Raw genomic sequence first — 22,418 nt, 5'->3', positions numbered from 1 at the left:
GAGAGTGCACTAGATGATGTGGTATGATAAACCACATCTTCCGACAATACTCCGATTTTATTGAAAAGTCTTGTCATTAATTATGCTGGAGTGTGGCCGAAGACAATTTTACATGAATCCAGTAGCTCACTGGTCACTAGTTATATGCAGCATCATTAAAAAAAACTTCGATTGATGCCTAATATTAAAAAGATTATCCATCTAGTGAATCACTAATTATAACTCATGGAAAAAGTAACCAAACGATCCTTAAAATATGAAAACGAAAGAGAAAGTAACAAGGCGCCCCAGCTACCAGCTTCATGATGATATTCTAGTTTTAGACCCACCACCTTTGTGAAAAGATTAACTCATCCTGTTCTGTTTCTGTCTACCTAGTAAATCATCTTTATATCGAATAATAGCTCCTCCTTTTTCTCCGATATTAAATTGCCTCATTAACCAACTTCTACCATCCTGTTGTTATTTATCATGTATGTTGTATTTTCTAGGATTCCCGTTACTATCTCGAGATGGCAGAAATAAAAAGGAATATATTCCGTCTGCGTATTGTTTTGAAAGGATAGAAATTCACTTTAAAATATGAATTTAAATATATTTCTCTCATTTCTATTCGCGTTAACCTAACACAAACACAAACTAGATGTAGCAATCAAAATCAATATATGAGAATTCTTTCTAAAACTAAAACTAGATGAGATGAGATCTTTAATAAATCTTGGAGCTAAAAGCTAGAACTGGACCTCCCAAGAGTAAAGAAAGAAAATAGAATGATTATATCTGATAAGAAATTGCTTAGAAATCGGACAAATGATAGCTAAGTGGCCAGACCATTCCTATCAATCATGTACAAATTTGCTTTCATGTCACCCGCAATTCACTGCAACCCTTTGATTGCTTTTAATCTCCTTCGAAGTCATCAGCTACGCTTCCTTGTCCTCGCTATAATAATCGAGCCAAAGACAGAAAACAGACGAGAAATATCACAACTGGTGCACAAGTGTTGAGGTTTCTAGCTCCCCATTTTGCTCTTCTTCTTCTTCTTCAAGGGAGAACAAGGATATGGCAGCCTTTGCAGGAACTCAACAAAAATGCATGGCTTGTGACAAGACTGTGTATCTTGTCGATAAGTTAACTGCTGATAACAGGGTTTTTCACAAGGCCTGCTTTAGATGCCACCATTGCAGGGGTACCCTCAAGGTAACATAATATCTTTTTTCATGTTTAATTTTCTTGATCATTTTGTTTTTAACCATGTTTTATGCATCTTCTTTGAACTGTGATGTCTCAGGAAAACACTCTTCTTTTCAGAATTGTCTTTTTCATATTGTTTGCCAAAACTACTTTTTCCATCAAGTTTCCTTCTGATCAGATCCAACAATACTCTTCTTTGTATCAATCTAGTTCCAAATTCTCAAGATTTCAATGCTTGTTAAAACTTTTTTTTTTTGTGATACATGCAGCTAGCAACATCTTTTCTGGCTAAATCTAAGTTTGGATTTCTGAGAATCATCTTTCATTTTCTTATTTCTTTTGAAAATGTTTTCCAATTTCTGTTGTCATGGAAAAGGTATGTTAAATTGCTGGTCCTCAAAGCCAATTAATTACTCATTAAATTTCTTGATGAGCACTCGTTGACATTCTGTTTTATGTTTTGCAGTTAAGCAACTACTGTTCTTTTGAAGGGGTTCTGTACTGCAGACCTCACTATGACCAACTCTTCAAGAGAACTGGCAGTCTAGACAAGAGTTTTGAAGGTAAAAGCACAATCAAGCCATTATCAAAATTTACACGCTTCAAATCTTCTTAATATCACCAATAGCTTGCCCTGTCACTTTCTATAACTAATTTCTGTCAGGAACGCCGAAGATTGTGAAACCAGAAAAACCTGTTGATAATGAGGTAATCTCAAGATTGGAAATGAAAGTATGTTGTTTCATGCTATTTATTTTATTCAATTGCTATCCACTAATTAAGTACCCTGAACTTGATGTGTCTCATAGAACGCCAGCAAAGTTTCGAATTTGTTTGCTGGCACCAGAGAAAAATGTGTAGGCTGCGACAAGACTGTCTATCCGATCGAGAAGGTAAGAGCCGGTGACTTTAGTTATAGAATCAGAGGACCATCCTCTTAAAAATGACCAACATTTTCTGAAGAGTGGTCGTTGATATTCTTACAGGTTACGGTAAATGGGACTCCATACCACAGGAGCTGTTTTAAGTGTACCCATGGAGGTTGTACTATAAGCCCATCTAACTACATTGCACATGAGGGAAAACTCTACTGCAAGCATCACCATATCCAACTTTTCAAGGAGAAGGGAAACTACAGTCAGCTTGAGAATGAACGTGAGAAAAATCCAGTCGTCAGCATCACTGCTGTAGAAATTGCTGCTGAATCATAATCAACTAAACACTACTTGTCACCATCTTTAGCTATTGCTTTTCATGTCCTTCCTACCATACATGGCAGTTCAGTTTCTTCATGGTTTTTCTTCTCTTTTGTATGTCAAGGATTGGTTTTCACTTGTAAGGTGAGATGTGTTGGTTTCTTATGGCTGTAATTTTGTGGGGACTATGATGTATCTTTGAATTTTCTGCCAAGATAAAGTAACCTAAGATACTTCGTGGCACAGTTTGTATCCTCTGTTTCCTCAAAAAATGTAAAGATTGTGGTGTCCTGAACAATTATCATCGTGTTCTATTTAGCTGTGAACAATTCAGCAGGAAAAAAGTTGCGTCAACCTAGGAAGAAACTGCACCGTGGCATTTTCAGAAAAAGAAGGATACGGTCCCACCCTACCGTAAAACGGTTTAAAGCACAAACATTCATTCAAGATAGATAATGAATTCCACGCATAATGAGGCATGTTCATGCTTATAACTTCTTCATTCCATAGCAGTTTCCACCATGTGGCATGTACAGAGCACAAAAATTTCCAGTGGGTTGTTTAAAGCCAACAGAAAATGCATCCTCTAATCGCTTAACAGAAACATTGACGATTAAAATACAGCGGGCAATACTGAAAGGAAACATACACAAAACCTAAGAAACTTTGTTGTTGAAATAAAATTATAACCCAGTGCATAAAACTGTATTTTATGGATCTAGCCTAACCATGTATATACAACGGAATTGAACTCTAGTCCCTCTTACCCCTTTTCTTTCAAAACACCACAAGCACAATAACAGGCTGTATAATGACAAGATAAGCATTGGCTTTCATCGTTCACTCATTGAACTGCTCAAGATTTCGCACTGCACAAATTTTCTTTTCTTCCCTCTTTGCAGAAAAGCCCATTTAGTATGACCTCAACCCAATAGAGTATCGTGTGTACCGCACAGACCACATTAAATAAGCTTCCATCTCAGGAACCCTTTATGGTTTTATTGTCCTTTAGTATCTGACCTGCAAGTATCAGAAGCTCCACCATTTCAAAACCTGCAGCAGAAACAGGATCTATCTTCTCACTACTGTGTTCCCCATAAATATCAGTTAGCTTGTTGTGGAAACTTTCACCAATTGATGCATCATCTGCCTCGGCAGACCAACTAATGGGTAAGGAGCTTCCAAGGGCAGTCTTCACAAGTCTAGCCTCGGAAATGATATCATCAAGAGCTACTGGCAGGCCACTAACTGTACCTTCACGAGTATCTGACTCTTTGACCTATAAATTATGTAATAGCATTACATAAAACCTATTAGTTTCAAACTAAGAACCGACTGTCTGATCAAACATAATGCACAATAACTTCTATGAAGCAGGTGATAAAATCAGCATCATATTAATGTTATTATGATATTGTTTGACCTTAAAAAAAAGGGAAAGGCAAAATTTCAACTGTACCACCATTCCAAACAGTAATTATATAATTGTAGCATCCTAAAAAGCTGATCCAGTGCTGAGCCAAAAATGAAGCATATCCATGCTTGAAGAAAGGATCTTGTACATATGACGAAGAAAAAATTACCTTTAGAAGTGCAAGGCGTAGTCTGTGAATTGCAGAAATTAGATGATCCATGCTTTCCATGCTTTCCTTGAGAGTGGCATTTTCAATCTTCATTCTGAGACATAAAGTATAAACATCCATGTCATTAACAGTTACTTCGTAAGAGAAGGGTTCTTTGTGTGTGCGTGGGTGGGTGTTGGGTGTTGGGGAAGGGGGGCAGCCCAGGCAGTCTTTGTAGATGTAATTTACTGAAAAATGTCAGAGGGTGTGATCTGACATGCAGGCACCACCAATCAAGTGTTCAGTTGTGGAATTCAACCAGGTTTTACTAACCTCGCAAAATCCATGTCATTTGACCTTTTCCCAGAGAAACTCCCTGCACCACTCGTGGAAGCTCGAGCTTCATTTCCACTATCCAGCATGCCCATCCAACGTCTTAGATATGTCCTCTTCAGCAGATTTCTTATCCTTCCATCTCTTTCATGATTAGAAAGTCTTCTCTCCCCATTGTCACACAAAAAATCTTGTTTTATCTCACTGCCGCCTTTCCTGCACAATATGTTATGTTACATTCATTCAGGTAGTTTAAGCCATCAGATCAAAGTGTGCATCTGTTAGCAAGGGAAAAGAATTCATGTGTACCTCAATACTTATTTTTAACAAGATGATTACTTTAAAGACATATCAAAAGAAATCCAAGTCGAATAAAAACAAGGTAGATCAACTAGAGAAGTGAATGGAGAAAACTACTGCAGTCAAGGAGTGAACATCAATGTGAAGGAAGGTTCAACATGCTGTGTGAAAACAGAATTGCAGACCTTTGATTTCGATCCGGAATAACCTCTAGGGGAGCTTTATCAAAATTCACAATAATATGTAGTATTGCTCATCAATAACCTGTGTATCTTATTTGATAAAGCATTTTAACTTGATCTAGACTCATACTTCAAATACATATTTACTTAATGCTAGACTAGCAAATGCCTCAAAAAAAAATTATATATAAAAAAAAAATCACGCTGCATAGCTTTGGGAGAATTCCCAGCAGATAACAAAAGAACTATAAAGAAACATTGATTTTAACAAAGCATATACTACAATGTATACTTTAGGAAAAGAAGAGATCATACTCTTGTAGTTCTTGATATTCAAGCTTTAACTGCGCCAACTCCATAAGAACTTTAACTTTTTCATTGGTGACCTAAACCATCACAACATTTGTGCACTCCTTGTGAGGTTAAAGAAGGATATAAATATTTTTACTTAGATAAATGCGCATCAAACTTCATATTAGAAGATATTCAGACTCGGTGAGGAGAGTACTCCATGGAAAACATACCAAGGAGAAAGATGTTCCATTCTGCCTAATAACATTTTCATAATGTTTCCTTCGTGTATGATAAGATAATTACTGTAGTGAAGTAGTGAAGCATAACTCTATAACTCCATTTAGAAATTTGCAAAGATATTGCTGAGTTACTTATAATACTCAGGTAAAAGAGAAACCAACATGAAAAACTTGCAAGTAACAAAAATTCCACAGGAATTACTTGTAGTAAGTTTCTTTGAAGCTCCTCTGTCTTTTTCTGAAGAGCCATGCAGACATTTCTCTCCAGTAAATGCCTTTCTTCCTGCTGAGATAAAAGCAATAGCGCTGAAACCTGAGAAAGAAACAAAAAAAGAGCAGAAAGAGTATAATTATCTCATATCAGCTGCATCACTTAAACATACAGCTGGCCAAAATAAATAGAGAATAAAGAGAGAGAAAGTAAAATTATAAAACATGAAATAAATCTCAGACCTTTTCTTGCAGTGCCTGTGCAAGGCCTTCAGACAAGTTGCCTTCTTTATCAGCCACGATATCTGGTGAGCCTTCGTCATTTCTCTACAGCAGGTGATGAACATAAAAACAAATAAATAAACACGACAGAAATAGTAGAACAAAAATTATGTTTGACCTTCTGATTCTGTTGAAGCATTTTCCTTAATGCTTTAAAATTTCCACATTAGTAAAAAGACAAGAAGAATAATCAAATCAGACCAAAACAGAAAACAGAGTTAAGGGCTTGTTAGTAGAACAAAGTAGGGGTTAGCTGAGTTGGTACGCTAGAGGTGGCAACCAGGAAGAACAATTCTACTAGGCAACTATCACTTTCTTGATCTATTGAAATACCATAAACCTAATTTGACACAAACACCTATACATTTCTCTCCATGCTCAGTGTGATGGAAGTTAACACTAAAAAACTAGGAGAGGTTGAGTTGAGATCCTTTCTGCTGTGTTAAGTGGGTACTAAAAAAACTATCCGATGGTTAAAAAAAAAACAAAGCATTGGTAATCTCTTGTCTATAAACAAAACTCTCACTACAAAAAGAATGAAGCAGATCTCAAGGAAGTTTAATCGCCATTGACCCATTTTTCTTCCCACGGTCAATAGGAAATTTTGGAATTGGATCATGTATCGAATTGAGGAAGATCATTGGAGGCTAGGTCAGCTTCCTTAGTTTCTATTTGCTAACTTCTCCCCATGCCAATGTTTTATACCTACGAGGCACATTTTGTTACGCCAAATCCTGCGGTCGCAGCATTCCCTGAGCAGGAGTGTGCCTATAATAGGAGTACAGGACCATTGTCTGACAGTTACAGAGACTATCATGCTAAGAGCTATATTAACACCAATCCAAATTCTATTTACACTCACCACATAATATCTTCCCATAGACTCCAATATTAGCAAAGTAATAGAGAATAATATTTTACAGCTGGCAGACTAATGTATTAATCAAGAATTATTTGTCTTGGTCAAGAATCATTTGATGACTCTTCCCCCCTGCTTATTTTGCCCACTGTCACCTCTAGCTGGCTAGTGGCTTATTTAGGCCCCAGGCTGTAGGGTCAAGACACCAATAAGGAACCACTTCCTTTGGCAAGTACACAGGAAATGATTATACGCTAGCCTTAAGAATCTACTTGTGATGGTGAAGCAAATTGTTACTATGTGCACTACAGATAAAGAGACAGAAGACAAAGTACAGAGATAGTGATTGACCTACCTTCGATGCTAAGGCAGAATCAGCATCAGTACTCGTATGCAAATCTCCAAATTTATTTTCTTGAAGTTTTACAACTCTACAAAGCTCCAAATTCTGTTCTCTGGTCACATCGAATTGCTTGATCTTTTCTTCTGCCATATCAATGATCGATTTGAGATAGGATCTTTCCTCACCAAGTAAGCTTGTGATTTGATCTCTATGCTGAGAATGGTAATGGCGTAATTCTTCTATCCCAGTTGTAACCATTTTGTTCCAAAGAACCTGCAGGAAAGTCAACAATTTCATTGATTAGCAAAGGGATTTGGGGATCAAATTTAAAGCTCAAAAATCAAGGCATTAGTCTCCGCACTTGCTCCATTTCAAGTTCACGAACTTTCTTCTTTAAGTGATTTTCAATTTCCAAACCCTATAATCCACAACAAAATCTGTATTAAGCAAATATACAGCATAATAATACAATTACAACCTAGATAAAGCAGAAATTAACCAGATAAATTCATACCACTTGTAATTTGCTTTGAAGCTTTTCCAGAGAGTTCCTCAGTGCCTCCACCTCTTCTTCTAATGCACTCTGTCTGATGAGAAGTTATTCAAGTTGCATACAGAAAATATGAAGCAACTCTAGAGACAACTAAAATTCTTGTAGAAGCTGATGTAATAATTTCATGCTCTTTGTGGATCTAGGAAATGAATTAGACATTGTCAATTTCTTCACCCATCATTACTTGCTTATGGATCTGGTAACATTCTTTAAATTACATGGTTGATGCAGTGAATGTGAAAGAAACAGGTACAGGCTAGATACTAAGATAGAACAAGTATTTATTAAATTCAGGCTTCTAAAATAGTGACAGAACGATCCTATACCTGGTGCACCATATGATGAGCACCAATGCTGATATGATGGGTACTCAAGGAACAAGCAAAAACAAAGGTCATGAGAACTTACAATGTATTTAGAAGTGGAAGCATCATTATAACTCCACATTTCTTCTGAGTCGTGTAACAGACACGCACATTTATCATCCCAACTTGTATCCTCAAATCCCTCGAGAGAATACTGCCTGACCTCATAAAATTTGTTGACAACCTGTAAATGAAAGGTAAATAAGGACTACATGATGCGTCCTAAACTTCAAAAGTACAATGAAATCTGAAGTTCACTGCACAGACATTTTCCACGTTTCAACTACGCACAAAAGACTATTACCATTACCATGTAATCTATATGCCGGATGTGTAAAGGTTTCAACTTTCAAGTACACTCTTGCTATTACCTAAGAGCATGAAACAATTACCTTCTTGAAAGTCTCAATCTGCTCTTCTTGCTTTACTAGATCACTCTCCAGTGCATCATTTAGTCTCTTCTGTTCAAGAACATCTGAATTAAGCACTTCTAACCTGCATAAACAATTCTTTAAATATTCGATCATAAAAAGGTATTCATTCAACCAGCATCTCAATGATGCATCACATAATTATAAACCATAAAATCCCTTTGAGAACACAAATGGAAAAGCCACACATGATAAAGGATAGCTAAATTCACAAATGAACAGTTGTGAAATCTAGACATGCAATGCCGCTACCTTTTTCCAATGATCGGGAAGATTTTGAAAGGAACAGAACATCACCATAAACTATTTATAGCATTCTTCCATATAATATTAATAGCAAAATGATACTGTTCAGATAGAATATTAAAATACACCGCAAGAGGTGTAACACTCAAAAGACTAACAAGATTTGCATCATAATCTCCATATTACATAATGCAACAAAATAAGCAGTCAGTGGAGAATAACCTTTTACTTTTGTGACTTTGAACACAATATTAATACCAAAAACAGAGTACAAACATAACAAGTACCTCTGCTGAATTTCATTAAATTTCTGGGACATGGATTCCTCCTTCTCCTTTGCCTTTTCAGCCTGCCATCAATCATTAAGGAAATTATAAACCTTAAGAATATACATTCAGGAATATACTTATGAAAGGTTATGGGTAAGAAACCAAAGTCAAGCATCTAATCAACAAATTTCAAAAAGACTTTTTCAGAACCTCCATTATCGAAGTATCACGCTCAGCAAAAGCAGCAGCTACACAACCTTGGAAAAACTTAACCTGCTTCTCTGCCTCCATGTTCTGGAGAAAGAAAACGAAACAAGAAGTCAGGATTAATAATGAAAGAAAAATTACATCCACCACAAAAAATAAATACATTAAATATTTTGAAAACGAAAACAATAAAGGCGATAGAAGCATTTCACAAACATCATAGCTAGCAAAAACTGCTAATCCTGTCACCATCGCCAATTGCTTGTAGGTGAAACTTAAGTCATAACTTTGTAATCACCAAATTAGCATCTCCTCCAAATGTAAATATGGTAGTTGATCAAGCTAGGTCCTCAATAAAAGCTAACACAAGAAATGACAATTGAAAGACAAAAAATCTTGAATGGAAAACATATGAAGCTTTTGTTTGATGAGGAGTTGCTTCTTATGATGCCAAAGTATTATCTATTCTCTCCTGTTGGTTTATGCTGTCATTTGGTGGTTGTTGAATTCATAATTCCCTCTAGTAGATCTTTGATAAAAATACTCACAAGAAAAGAATGATTGATGCCACATACAAGCACACACCGGAATAAACATGTGCAGAGAGAGTGAGAGACCAACCTTTGCAGCCTCTGCTTGGTGTAGTTCGGCCAGTTGGGTCTGAAGACAACATAGTAAACATGTAAGCTCTATCACCAAAGGCATCGAAAAGAGACAAAACAGCTAATAAATACAAAAGTTTTCTCACTTTAATTCGGTAAGCCTCAGAAAGCTCCTCTTGAAGATTAAGATTATCTCTTGTGCAAGCAACCAACTGCTTTTTCAATTTCTCAATCTCCTGGACCAATCCAGCTGTCCTAATAGAGCATTATTTTAATAGTACAATCCTTATGTTTCCTTTCACTAGTAGCAACCCCGTAGAATAATAAAATGGGAAAATCCTGATCCTATACACAGAAAAATATAGATAAATAAATAAATATACCTCTGGAAATGCATTCGAGTAGCAGCAGCAAGGTAACCAGGTCCAGCTTGCTGCATACACAATTGTTCTATATCTTTGTGCAACTCATCACACTCTACAAGACAATACACTTCAATCACGTTACGGGGAAGGAAAAAAAGAGAGGCTACAAGCAAAATGGGTATCTTTAATCATTTAATAAAGCGCTGTATTTTAGACTCAGTTTGGTTTCCACGTCCAAGAATAGAACACAGATATGAATTCTCGAATTGGCCTTTAAATAATTTAACAAAGAATTATAAAAGAAAGCAATATAGCGTAAGAGAACAGCATCACTGAAGTTTTAAACAAGAGAGAAGGATCATTTGGGTCAGAAAGAAAGAAAGAAAGATATTACCATGTTCCAATTGTTGGATTCGAGCAACCACGGACTCCTTGTCGTTTAAATTTGTATCCATCTCTGTTTGTGAAAGAGAGATGGATTTTACAGCAAAAGAAGAATCTAAATTAACTGGAATTATATCGATTTGGTTATTATATGTGCGCGCGCACGTGTATGGTAAAGAAGAGAAGGAAGGAGATGTATAATTAACTGCAAAGAAAAGGGAAGAAGAGCTGAACTGAAGGGCAAGACAGGAATATAATAAGTTGTTCATTTGTTTAATCTCCCGTAGCAACAACGTATTATTTGGTTTATACGCCTGATAGGGTGGTGATTGTTATTTTTTAAATTGTTTTTTATTTAAAATAATATTTTTATATATTTTTAAAATTATTTTTGATATTATTATATTAAACCATTAAAAATATAAAAAAAAATAAATTTTTAAAAAACATTATTTCAAACACATTACTAATATATTTTCTTCTTCTTTTGCTGCTGCAAGGGTTTTTTTTCTTCATAAAATGTCGTGCAAATTGGGCTGTAGAGCTTTTTCTTTTTAAATAATAATAATTAAAAAAAAACACAAATTGGTGTGTATAGCTAATTGAAATGGATATGTCATCTTATTAAGATTTGTTTTTATTTGATAATTAAAAAAATCATTAAACTAGCTTTGTGTGTTAAGCCATTAATCAAGAGAGAAATCAATCTCTTTCTTTTTTAATTGTTTTAAAAATACATTTATTATATTAATTTGATGCGATAATAATATGATTTGAATTTGATAGTTTTCTTTAATAATAAAGATATTCTCTCAAGCATCTTTCACATTAACTTATTGGATTTAAAGAAACTAAATATGAATCTAAATATGAAAAAAAAAAGAAAAATTCAATTAATCCAAGTCAATATTAGAAGAATCCTGACAGCCTGGTGGTCTGTGGGCCAAACCATAATGATGGTCGTGATTGTCGTTTATGACAAATTAACAACATCCTAATCATTACCGTAAAAATTGTTAATAGTGGTATTAACAAGGAAACATGTACTATATATACAAGTACGATTTCATTTACTTCTCCATCAATAGAGAGTTAGGGTTTTTGTTTCACGATTTTTAAGGTAGGAAAAATAAAACCTTTTGCCAAGGACAACTGTGCAGGCATTTCAAGTATTATTAGTTACGGATTTTATTTGATATTTTGTTCCGGTTATTTTTAAAAATATTTTTTATTAAAAAATATTTTAAAATAATATATTTTTTATTTTTTAATATTAACATAAAAAGTAAAACAATATGATAACATTAAATATAAAAATATCCAAAAGATCCCTCAATATATAATCAGTTTATTTTATTAAAAAAAAAAAAAAGAGGAGGAAGGGGACACAGTATCAGCTTTTTATCAGTTTCAATTTAAAAGAAAAAAACTCCACTGTATACAATGATGACTGGACAGTTCAAAACACAATGCCCCAAAGCTACTGCACTATTTAAACACATCAGTGATCAATTTAATACAAGCATGGAAAGGACTAAGATACAGAAATAAACATTGTAAATAATCCTGTTATTGCATTTTTCAACCACCCTACGGGTAACAAATATTGACAACAAAGCAGAAACTTGAGGAAATGAAATTGACATGTTCTGATCCAAAACTGTCTACAAGAATGAGCTGCCTATGCAATCTAACAAACCACCAGGATCCAGCATAGATCATCCAAATGGGTCTTCCAATATTTACAGAAAACAATGTCAGCAAACTTGTGTGTGTCTCAGCATCAATCAAACTCCTTAGTGACCTTTTCGAGATTTTCCATCAAGCTCGAACCGTCTGCACATTAGAAAGAAACTTCATTCATGATCTTATAAAGATAAATTCCTAAAGATGCAGTGAAGCAAGAGATGCAAATGAAGAATCACATCCTGAAAAAAGATATTCATCATCATGAAGATCCAAGAATTGGTAGCAAACAGGACTTTACTAGTATCTAGTTTACGAGCAATTACATTTTGTTAAGTTGAAGGAAAATGTGGGGGTGAATTTATGATGCATCATTACCCTGATGGACTCCCAGAATAGATCCAAGCTAAAACAACCATTCAAGGAATAAGCAATTCAAAAAAGATTCTGGAAATCACGGGTGAGTGTGGGTTTTATGTTTCAACTTCCAATTTCAAATGCAAATCAGCTAATTATTTTGTTACAAGACAACTGATAAAGGGCTTCTCAAACATTTCAAAACCGATCATTAAGAGAAGATCCAGTGATGAAGTTTACCACCTTAGGGGCGGTCCTTCCTTTCAGTGTCTTCATAGCTGCTTCCGCAAATGCTTGTGCTGCCTCTGCATCAGCTTCTGCTGTCTCCGCCTCCCTTGCCGCCTCTTCAGCTACTGCTATAGCAGCTTCTGCCTCCGCAACCGCTCGAGCCGCTACCTCAGCAGCCTGTTCTGCGGTCATAGTCCTCATCTTCCCCAGATCCAAATCAATCTGAGACATTGTAAGTATATTGAAATCATCCCTTTCAATTTTGGGAGAGATCCTCTGTCTTCCTTCAAAGAATAAGGGAGAAACCCTTCTCTCAGCAAATGCTGAAGTAGGTGCAATTCTATACTTCCGTTTAACCTGCAAAAGAGAAAGCAGCTGGATGTGATCCCACATTAAGACATCAAAGTACAATTAGCGAGAAAGGAAACCAAAAGAGAGACAGTATTTCTTTTTTTAGCTGAAGCAGAATTTATGCAAACTAGATATTCAACTCAGCTTAAAATCTTTTCTCAGACTCAAATTCCAATGGGAAATAAAAATACAATTGAAGAATGAAGATACATACTGTGGCAGGGGATACACATGCTCTCACTGACTTCCTTGTCCCCAAACTTCAGGAAATTAAGACTGTAAAAAATAACCAACAACTAATGCAAGCCTCTAAATCTATAGCATCTTCTAGTGTCAAGCTGGCTATCAACAATAGTCAGTCACAATCCAAGTGTCTAAACGCATCACTAAATGTTCAATCCTGATCTGAAAAACAGTATTACTTAAAACAAATAAAATTGTACATTAGCCATTTCAAATTACCAGCATTTAATATTCTACACCATTTAAATGCAAGCATAGCAATTACAAGTGTCAAATAAGTTACCGTGACACCACAAGTTTGGAGCATAATTACCTTAATCAGTTTACCATTTGCTGCCAGATACTTCAATTTAGCTGATAATATCCTCTTAAAGTCATTTGGTGGCCAATATTGTTCCTGTAATATAAGCCAGCAAGGTCAGCTAACTAAACAAATAAACTTCTTAACATGAAATTATATAAAAGACACAATATATGCTGATAACACAAACGCTTCCTTCATATGATATGGCCCAAAAAAAAGGGAAAGATAAATTTTTAAAATGCCAACATAAATACTACCTTGCCCAACAAAATGTCATTGGCACCTGTCCCGAAAACTATCCTGCCCAGAATTTTATGTTATTAGCACCTGTCCCAGATTATCCTGACTAGAATTTGTTGGCTCAACATATTACCAGTCGTGATAAGTGAATAATTGCAATATAAAATGGTAGTAGATTTTAAATTTATCTGTATTGCATTATCCAGTCAGGCATGGGCAATCTGGTGTAAGGCATTGCCCTAAAATTATTCTAAAACAGTGGATATATATTCCTTGAAGCAGAAAAGTTATAAAAGGGTAGCAGGTTTTAAATTTATCTGTATTGCATTATCCAGTCAGACATGGGCAGTGGTGTAAAACATTGCCCTAAAATTATTCTAAAACAGTGGATATATACTCCTTGAAGCAGAAAAGTTAAAAAGAGTGACCCCCAATGTTGTTTGGCTTCAGACAAGATACATGATCAAAAGACCTTCTGAAAATATTAAATAATTGTTTATTTTGTACAAGATAAATAATGAGAGAATTATCAGCCATATGGATTGATCAAATTTGAATGAAATCCAACTTTCAGATCATTGGGCATTAGAAAAAATAAGAAAATACCTCGACCTTCTGTCTAGATTGTTAAAGCTATATTAGAATTGCCAGTTTTGTATTGTCTGTTTTAAAACTTAAATTTGTAGATTTTGTAATTGATTATTAAATTAGCAGTTGCATTAATGTTAATAAAGGCTTGTGCTACTTTAAGTTGGATCTACTACAACCATTGTAAGAAAAAAAGTTCAATTCTACAGGATTTACAAATGGAGGAGCACCTCTATGTATGAAGCAATTGCGGTCTTATGTGAACCTCCAGGCTCCTTCAAGCTAGTTATTGCCTCCATTATAAGATTATCCAGCCTGGAAAGATGGTTACCGGTTAACAAACGTCAAAAAAAGAGTAATATCTAACAGTTACTGATTGTGTTCATATAACCAACCAACAGCCACAAGCACTAAAAAATATTCAAGGTCAGACACTGAATGTGAGCAGTAAGAAAAAATCTCAAGTCTCATACATGCTAAACAAACAGTTAAAATAGCTTGTAAAATGTGATGCAAGAATGATAACTAACAGGTGGCCAATGAATACAAGAGAATGCATGAATTTCATGATAAGTGAATTTCGTGATAAGTGTTTGGTTTCTTTTTTTCTTTTGATTATAAAAAATGTCTAACCTTACAGTAGTTCTCTTCGGATTAACAACCGGCAATGCAGCACTGCTAACTGGAAGAGCCTTGGCATCTGGAATATCTTCATCGCTTTGAACAGTGCCAACAGACATAAGGTTCTCATCCTGTCTATGGACATGGTGCACCCTTTTAGGTGCTAACTTAGGCTTCTCTCTCGAGCCATACCCATTTACCATTACACTCATGTTTCTCCATTTGTCCTACCCACAAAAAACAAAGATCAATCACCCTGAATTGCATTATAAAAACATAGAGACAAACTTCCAATCCCACGAATTCACTAAATTGATCGATCAAGTAGCTGAACATCTAAAGCATAGACCATATTCCACAAGCATTAACATCCTCCTCGAAGAAATACTTCAGCGAGCTAACCTTAAGGTCCACATTCGAACGCAGATACAAGACACCACTAAATTCCGGATCTTTAAGTATCGTGCGCCATTTTCCAGCTCCATGCTTAATCACTCCAGCTTTTAGCGCTGCTTCTTCTTCTGCCGTCCATTTCTGTTTGGGTGCACCCATCAAGCTTATCAATAAATAAACTCCCCAAACAAACCTGTGATTAACCAGTCCGTTGTATCAGCAAATGCAAAGAAAAAAAAGGAAAAAAAAAACCATCAACAGACAAGTCAAAACCCAAAAAAAATGATTCAAGAAACCAAACAGGTATCCTCATCAATAATATTTACAGTTACTCCTGACATTTTTGAAGCTCGAAGCATAGTAGATGGTATTTACCCTTTCGGTTCTATCCCTATCTTAAACTAATTGAAAAAAGTCGCATCCATTGATCTGATCGAAAAATTATATATACATAAAATCAATATCAAGTTTCCATGTCCACCCACAAATCAGGTTCTTCTAGGCTCATTCTTCACTCAATTTCACTTGCCCACAACAATACCGAACACAAATCATCGAATTCTAGAAAAAATATAATTCCCCAAAAAAGACCTAGATTCTCAATTCTTATTGAAAATCGCCACTTAATAGCATCAAAAAAATAAAAATGGAAATCGAATTCCAAAAACAGGGAGAAGGTATTGAAAAAATAGAGAATTACCCCAAATTGATTCTGTAATTTAACAAACCCTAACCCTAGAGAAGGGAAATATTATTTGCACAAGAATATTTTTTAAATGACTGAAGTATCCTTTCTAGATGCTAGAGAGTTTTCATTTTCTTTCTTTTTTTTAATTACCTGAAACACTTGGAAAATATGAACGTTGGATCTCATTTATTTTTTAAAAAACTTTTGAAATTTTTTTCTCTTTTAATTAGATTTTTCTACTGTTTAATTAAATAAAATTATAATTAAAATACCAAGCTAAAATATAAAAAACTAAAATATAAAACATGAAAAAAATATATAGTTATTCTCAAATTCACATAGATTTTTATTTTGATATACAAATTAATTTTGTTTATTTATTGGTTTCTATATCAGAGAGAGGAAATAAAATCTAGTTAAAAACAACAAGAAGATAAAAAAGTTATTGATTTTTATTATTATAATAATTAAAATGATCAAATTTTATATGGTTATATTCGACTGGATAAGTCCATTAGTAATGATTTTAGATCTTGTTGAATGAGAAAGTAGATCAAACTTAATTTTTTTTACCGTATATTTTTGTGTCTTTTAATTAATCTAAATATATTTTGAGTTTGAACATTAGTTTTATTTAGAAGTGTAAGGTAATTTTTTAGATTTAAAAAAAAAACAAATTTAAAATAAATTTTAGAGAACACTCAATTTCTCAATCGTCATAGTGGTAATCGTGATTTCACCGATTTTTTTTTTTAAAAAAAAAAACACAAATGACCTAAGATAACTAAGAAGAAAAGGCTAAGGTTATGGATCTAGGCTTTTAAATTAAGGTCAGACCTGCATCTATCGTTTGCCCCTTTTTTAACTTAAATTTAGTTTTTTTTATTTTAAATTAATATATTTTAAATGTTATGAATAAAATAATTTACTGAATTTTAAATTAATCAATAATAGATTTGATTTATTATTTTATATTAACTTTAGAATTTAGAGATTAAATTCAAAATATTTTTATTTCTAAATTATATAAGATTCTATTTTATAAATAGTAACTGAATAATAAGATTTTTAATGATTTTCATTTTATAATCGAGTCAAGTAAAATAACTTGAATTGACTCGAATTAATTGAATATATTATCATCATTATCTTGATTATCAATAAAAAATTACTTTGGATATATTAAATTTTTAATTTTAATCAAGATTCCAGATAAAGATAAAAAACACATTATCAACACCTATATAATTTGTTTTACATTGAAAAAAATAAGCCGCAGCCTAGCATTGAAATATTTTAATATTTATTTAATGTTCACGTTCTATGAAAGAGATTGGCCCTCTCGTTCACGAGGAAATTTTATCAGATATAAAAATAAATTGACTCCCATAACAATTACTGGAATCTTGCATTTCCAGTAACTGTCATGAAAATATTTATTACTATTATTATTATATGGTCTTTCAAAATTTACATAACATATAAAGGGTATTATTAAATCTGAGGAATACAGATTAATTTAATTAAAACATAAAACTTCAGATCATATGAATTTTGTTCTAACCTCTCTCTCTCTCTCTCTCTCACGACTCCCAAAACAGCTCCTCTAGGACACAAATAACATTTCATGGGCAATCACTCTTTCTTTTTAATAAATAAATAAATAAACAATTTGGGTATCGCATTTTTCTTTCTGTTGTTTCTTGCTAGGGTTATTGGAAAAATTTTGGCAGCGATACATTGCTCAACAGTGAGGCCCAAAGACAACTTCAGGGGACCACCTCTAATCGGGCTTAAAAGACAACATTTGTCTGGGTACGACGCTAGGTTTAGTTGGACTTGACTCCCATGCTCACATGTATGTTTTTGACTTTTTGTCGCATGTTCATATTTATATTTTATCTGTTTGTTTCACAGTGTCTCTTTTTATCCGCTACAGGAAGAAAATTTTATTGAGAGAAAGAGTAAATAACTAAATATAACCATTCAGTATCTGTTTGGCTATTTTTCATCAAAATATATATTAATAATATATTTTTTATTTTTTAAAAATTATTTTTGACATCAATACATCAAAAAAAATATATAAAAGTTATTTCAATTTAATTTTCATATACATTTTAAATTGTATAATTAAATTTAATCATATCATTTAGTATTTTATTTCAAATATAAAAATTATAATAATTGCACTTCCATGCTCCAAAAGAACTAGATTTTGGTATCCTAATAACAACTATCTTTAAATATCAAGAAAATGCCAGCTAACCGGAGCAAAAAACAACTCGCAAAGCAATGCTCTGACCGTACACGAAAGAGAAGGCCCCTCCCGGCCAACTCGGTGGCGCGTTTAATTGTTGTTTCCTTTCCCAGAAGATGACAAAAGGAGAAATTGACCCAATGAAAGTGAAAGAAGCAACAAATACACTAATCCATGTTCACACAAAAAAACACTTCTCTTCCAGGACCGAACGCATATAGAACCCCTATGCAACTAATTTACACTGATTAACTCTAGATATTTAGGTATACACTCCACTACAAGCACAATCTGAAAGTCAATTTTTTCCTATTGGCAGACTTGTCTTAATGTAAAAAGGCAACAACGAAGTGGAAACAAAGGAAATGACCTCAACAGCACTTCGTTGAAATTATAATCATGTAACCAAAGTGTGGCCAAAAAGGGTTCTTATTGGCTTCCACCACAATAATGCCAACGAGTTTGCTAGCAGTTGATTCCCTCGTCTTCTCACTTTTCCCTCTACAGCAAGATAAGCATATAGAATAAACAAAATTCCAACATGTGGGCCAGACAAAAGTTCAAGAAATGGCACATATTCTCTATGCAACCAAACTTTTTAGCTCTCGCGATTCCAAAAGATGGCCAAAGCTAACCATTTAAAATGAACTAACATGTTATATAAATTGGAGGAAACAAATAGCTGGTGAATGTACTTCCATTTAGTAAAATCACAATTCCAAACAATTTACAAACATCTAGAATAAAAGCTAGTAAATCATAGCGGCAAGGAATTTGAAACTAAAGCGCGCACAAACGCATGAGAAGTTGAACAAATTGTTCGCTTCCATGCAAAGGTTCAGATTATTTATGCAAGATAAGCATTAAAAGAAGAACAAACTGGACAGGAGGGCTTAAATCAATAAGAATAGCATCATTGTATAAATCCCTTTGAAGGACACTCAAATGACCATTGCAAATCAATCATCATACTTCTATCGAATCAATCACCCAACCATAGCTCTCTCATCAAAAGCAGGCATCCAGGAGACAGCAGCAGCACAGAGCAGCCAAACTACGTGTCAAAAGAACAAACATAAAATTAAAACATCATTATGATATATCGCGACAAAAACATTATCAACGGAGTTATAGCCCTAGAGAAAGCAAAGACACGAAATAATTTCCCAGAGCAAACACTGCGCCATGAAATTATAGCCCTACAGAAAGCAGAGACGCCATCACACAACTCAAACTCAACTTCTGCATTTACAACTCTATAAACCCAGAAAACAAAAAATTAGCATGACATTACACTATCACAAACACACACAACACAATCAGTGGCACGGCTCAAGTATATGGGGGGCAACACGATCACAACACCCATTACACAATCGCAACTCAAGTGCATGTGGACAACACAATTGAACTGCTAAGAGATATATTTCAGGGCGTGACTCAGAACAAGCAAGCAATTTATTAAAAATGGCTAAACCAACAAACTAGCAGCAGTCTAGTTAAGATAACTCTGACAACGTTGCAGCGTGATACTCTATTACTGTGGCGGGTTCCAAAACATCGGAAATACAAAAAAAGGTCAGGTTTGACCAAGATATGAATAGAAAATTAAATGAACAAACCATCTTTCTTCATCAGTTATCCGTAGACGGCAATATAGAAACTTCAAACCTAAAAATACCTAATCTTTTCGACAGCCGCAAGATAAACACGAGATGTAAGCAACCGAGTTGACTCGATTCTTTTGAACAAGAATCCAGATTAAACATCGTCCCGGATCTAAATTATCAAAACCAGATATAACAAAATTTCGAATTGCAAAAATGAAATAGAAATGGGAGAGAGGGTGTTGGTGCCTACCATCCTTCCATGCAACCAGGCCCAGAACTTCCCTGTTGTTGACGGGGTGGTTGGCCATACTGAGGAGCATAGGGTGGAGGAGGAGGATATCCTTGTGGTGGATAACCTTGTGGTGGATAACCTTGAGGATACCCTTGCGGTGGGTATCCTGGTGGTGGATAAGCGTCCTTAGGATATCCTTCTGGTGGATAACCTATTAAAACAAAACAAAAAAAAACCCCATTATTTATTTATTAGATCTACCAAATCCCATAAATCAATAACAAAAAACAAAAATCATACACAAAAAACATGATTTTCATAGAAAAAAATTGCATTTATATCTTTGTTAATTTTTAATTTTTTGAAAAAGAAACAAGCTTGACCTGCTTCAAATCAAGGGGAAAACCTATTAAAACAAAACAACAAGACCCCGATATTCATTAGATCTAACAGATCCCATAGATTAGTAACAAAAACAAAAAAGAACCCGTGATTCTCATAGGGGAAAAAAAAAGGACGCGTTTAAGGAAAAGGATCAAATTCTATAAATATTTTTAGAAAAAAGAAGCAAACTTGAATTGCTTCTTGATAAAAAAAAAAGAAAAAAAAAGAGAGAGAAAAGGATTGAATGGTTATGAGTGATCAATACCTTGAGGAGGCGGGACACCAACAGGAGGCTGTTGCTGGTTGTAGTAACTCATTTCTCTACAGAGATTTTAGAGAGATCAATTTATCTTCTTGGACTCTTTGGTTGCGGAGAGAGAGGGATACAGATGCACGCTGTATCTGGAGGTTAGGTTGTCAGTGGGCTGTTTTTATATAAGAAAAGAGGAGTAGTTGGTTTTTACAGGACGCGCTAACCAGGGGAGACAGAACCAAAGTAGGTTTTGCTTTAAGAGCTTTATAAAGTAAGGTATAAAATATAAATTAAATTAAATACGTATTTTAGGGGATTAGTTTCTAGTGATTTTGACGTGTTAGCAGTTACAGGGTGTGAAAACTGTGAATAGACATGTGACTAAGATTGGAAATAATTATTCGGGGACAAGAGTATAATTATCATTTCGGGACTGTTCCCCTGAATAAATGATATCGGTTATTTATGGGATTATTAGATAAATTTATATTAAATCAACTTAGATTTATTTTTTATTTAAATAATATTATTTTTAAAAAGAAATAGTATTAATTCAATCGAATCTTTAAAAAATTAATTAAATCAATCATATGATATGATATGATTTAACTAAAAAATTAATCTGAATTAAACTCTTTTTCCGAGACACATCAGTAACAAATCACAAGTAATAGAATCGGGTTTAATAATTAAAAAAAAAGATGGATTTTGGTCAACAAACAAAAGAATTGTCTAGATTTGAGTTTTTTTGTTTTTATATTTTAAAAATATTTTATTATTATTTTAATTTAACTTTTTTAGTGTTTATATATTATTTTAATACGATGATGTAGAAATAATTTTTAAAAAATAAAAAAATATTATTTTAATATATTTTCAAGTAAAATATATTTATAAAAACACCAACTACTTTATTTTTAAATATCAGCTGACCACTGCACTCGCGGTGTCTAGGTGCAGGAAGTAGTGAAGTTTTGGGTTCAGGATTTGGTATGTACAGAAAATCAAAATCGAGCCCCCGTGACATGCGATCTCTAGCCATTTATTGTCTTTTGTATTTGATAAGGCTACTAGAAGACACACATGAAAATGGAGTGATGTTATTTTCATTTTGGACGGGCAAGCAAAAATGCAATTAGTTTTTTTGGTCTTGTAGTTTCTCTATTCTCTCCCTTACTTTTTCTTTTTTTCATGTTGTACTGGTTACTTGGATTGAGGACATGTTGTCCTGGTTGCTTGGATTTAGGACATTCTCCTGTAAGAAAATACTATGTTTTTTACCTTTTCTTTTCTTTTCTTTTCTGGCAGAATGGAAGTGATGTTTTTTTGATCCCTCGTCTTTTCCTTCCGCGCTGTAACAGTAATAGATGCATGGTAGATCGGGAGCACCTTCTCAGAAAGAAGAAGAAGAAGAAGAAAAACAAATCTGGAATATATTTTCAAATTATCAGGGTAATGTCAATTTGTAATTTTATCTTTATTTTTTGTGATTTTTTCACTTAAAAAAGATTCATTTATAAAATGATATCATTTACCTTGCACGATTTTATTTTTACATATTTAT

At 34.0% G+C, this 22,418-nt stretch overlaps 4 protein-coding genes across 11 annotated transcripts; 1 reads left to right on the top strand and 3 right to left on the bottom strand.

Annotated features, from left to right (window-relative positions):
• Positions 1–707: 707 nt before the first annotated feature.
• Positions 708–2,688, top strand: LOC7478747 (LIM domain-containing protein WLIM1). The gene is made up of 5 exons (XM_002313150.4): positions 708–1,200; positions 1,661–1,757; positions 1,859–1,902; positions 2,004–2,087; positions 2,181–2,688. Exons 1-5 carry the CDS (start codon positions 1,063–1,065, stop codon positions 2,403–2,405), a joined length of 588 nt encoding a protein of 195 aa, XP_002313186.2. The 5' UTR covers positions 708–1,062; the 3' UTR covers positions 2,406–2,688.
• A 162-nt stretch (positions 2,689–2,850) lies between these two features.
• Positions 2,851–10,658, bottom strand: LOC18102083 (uncharacterized). 2 transcript variants are annotated; one of them, XM_024608867.2, is made up of 17 exons: positions 10,427–10,658; positions 10,051–10,144; positions 9,814–9,922; positions 9,687–9,725; positions 9,069–9,152; positions 8,877–8,938; positions 8,305–8,407; positions 7,956–8,096; positions 7,509–7,577; positions 7,356–7,412; positions 7,007–7,267; positions 5,754–5,837; positions 5,503–5,613; positions 5,083–5,153; positions 4,286–4,501; positions 3,974–4,067; positions 2,851–3,669 (listed from the first exon to the last, which is right to left on the bottom strand). In XM_024608867.2, exons 1-17 carry the CDS (start codon positions 10,485–10,487, stop codon positions 3,370–3,372), a joined length of 1,956 nt encoding a protein of 651 aa, XP_024464635.2. In that variant the 5' UTR covers positions 10,488–10,658; the 3' UTR covers positions 2,851–3,369. The 2 variants fall into 2 exon arrangements, with proteins under 2 accessions (XP_024464635.2, XP_024464636.2); XM_024608868.2 differs by having other exon boundaries at positions 9,814–9,917; positions 10,427–10,465.
• A 1,216-nt stretch (positions 10,659–11,874) lies between these two features.
• LOC7469640 (telomere repeat-binding factor 1) lies at positions 11,875–16,282 on the bottom strand. Of its 7 annotated transcripts, none has more exons than XM_024608572.2 (7): positions 16,128–16,282; positions 15,437–15,620; positions 15,047–15,261; positions 14,644–14,728; positions 13,595–13,678; positions 12,700–13,062; positions 11,875–12,252 (listed from the first exon to the last, which is right to left on the bottom strand). In XM_024608572.2, the coding sequence occupies exons 2-7, from the start codon at positions 15,584–15,586 to the stop codon at positions 12,238–12,240; spliced, it is 912 nt and encodes a 303-aa protein (XP_024464340.1). In that variant the 5' UTR covers positions 15,587–15,620; positions 16,128–16,282; the 3' UTR covers positions 11,875–12,237. The 7 variants fall into 7 exon arrangements, with proteins under 7 accessions (XP_024464340.1, XP_052311622.1, XP_024464339.1 ...); XM_052455662.1 differs by having other exon boundaries at positions 12,703–13,044; positions 16,128–16,281; XM_024608571.2 differs by lacking the exon at positions 16,128–16,282 and adding an exon at positions 15,803–16,117.
• Positions 16,283–19,054: 2,772 nt separating this feature from the next.
• LOC18102082 (cysteine-rich and transmembrane domain-containing protein WIH2) lies at positions 19,055–21,115 on the bottom strand. Its single transcript, XM_006379102.3, has 3 exons — positions 20,867–21,115; positions 20,236–20,428; positions 19,055–19,429 (listed from the first exon to the last, which is right to left on the bottom strand). The coding sequence occupies exons 1-3, from the start codon at positions 20,916–20,918 to the stop codon at positions 19,384–19,386; spliced, it is 291 nt and encodes a 96-aa protein (XP_006379164.1). The 5' UTR covers positions 20,919–21,115; the 3' UTR covers positions 19,055–19,383.
• Positions 21,116–22,418: the final 1,303 nt, after the last annotated feature.

Source organism: Populus trichocarpa, chromosome 9 (genome assembly GCF_000002775.5).
Source record: "Populus trichocarpa isolate Nisqually-1 chromosome 9, P.trichocarpa_v4.1, whole genome shotgun sequence".
NCBI classification, from domain to species: domain Eukaryota; kingdom Viridiplantae; phylum Streptophyta; class Magnoliopsida; order Malpighiales; family Salicaceae; genus Populus; species Populus trichocarpa.
The sequence above is the reverse complement of the archived record's forward strand: the minus strand, read 5'-3'. Positions and strand labels throughout refer to the sequence as shown.

Bases quoted from the DNA above. Each gene is read 5' to 3' on its own strand.
- LOC7478747 (XM_002313150.4), top strand. From the start codon at position 1,063: ATGGCAGCCTTTGCAGGAACTCAACAAAAATGCATGGCTTGTGACAAG. The intron at 1,758-1,858 runs GTAAAAGCACAA...AATTTCTGTCAG, and splicing joins TCTAGACAAGAGTTTTGAAG to GAACGCCGAAGATTGTGAAA. The intron at 2,088-2,180 runs GTAAGAGCCGGT...ATATTCTTACAG, and splicing joins CTGTCTATCCGATCGAGAAG to GTTACGGTAAATGGGACTCC.
- LOC18102083 (XM_024608867.2), bottom strand. From the start codon at position 10,487: ATGGATACAAATTTAAACGACAAGGAGTCCGTGGTTGCTCGAATCCAA. The intron at 8,097-8,304 runs GTAATTGTTTCA...TTTCATTTACAG, and splicing joins AGATTGAGACTTTCAAGAAG to GTTGTCAACAAATTTTATGA. The intron at 5,154-5,502 runs GTAATTCCTGTG...GTGATGGTTTAG, and splicing joins TTCAAAGAAACTTACTACAA to GTCACCAATGAAAAAGTTAA.
- LOC7469640 (XM_024608568.2), bottom strand. From the start codon at position 15,935: ATGAGCCTAGAAGAACCTGATTT. The intron at 13,679-14,643 runs GTGCTCCTCCAT...CTTATATTACAG, and splicing joins CAATTGCTTCATACATAGAG to GAACAATATTGGCCACCAAA. The intron at 13,063-13,594 runs GTAATTATGCTC...GATCACATCCAG, and splicing joins CAAATGGTAAACTGATTAAG to CTGCTTTCTCTTTTGCAGGT.
- LOC18102082 (XM_006379102.3), bottom strand. From the start codon at position 20,918: ATGAGTTACTACAACCAGCAACAGCCTCCTGTTGGTGTCCCGCCTCCT. The intron at 20,429-20,866 runs GTATTGATCACT...TTGTTTTAATAG, and splicing joins TGGTGTCCCGCCTCCTCAAG to GTTATCCACCAGAAGGATAT. The intron at 19,430-20,235 runs GTAGGCACCAAC...TTTGACACGTAG, and splicing joins CCTGGTTGCATGGAAGGATG to TTTGGCTGCTCTGTGCTGCT.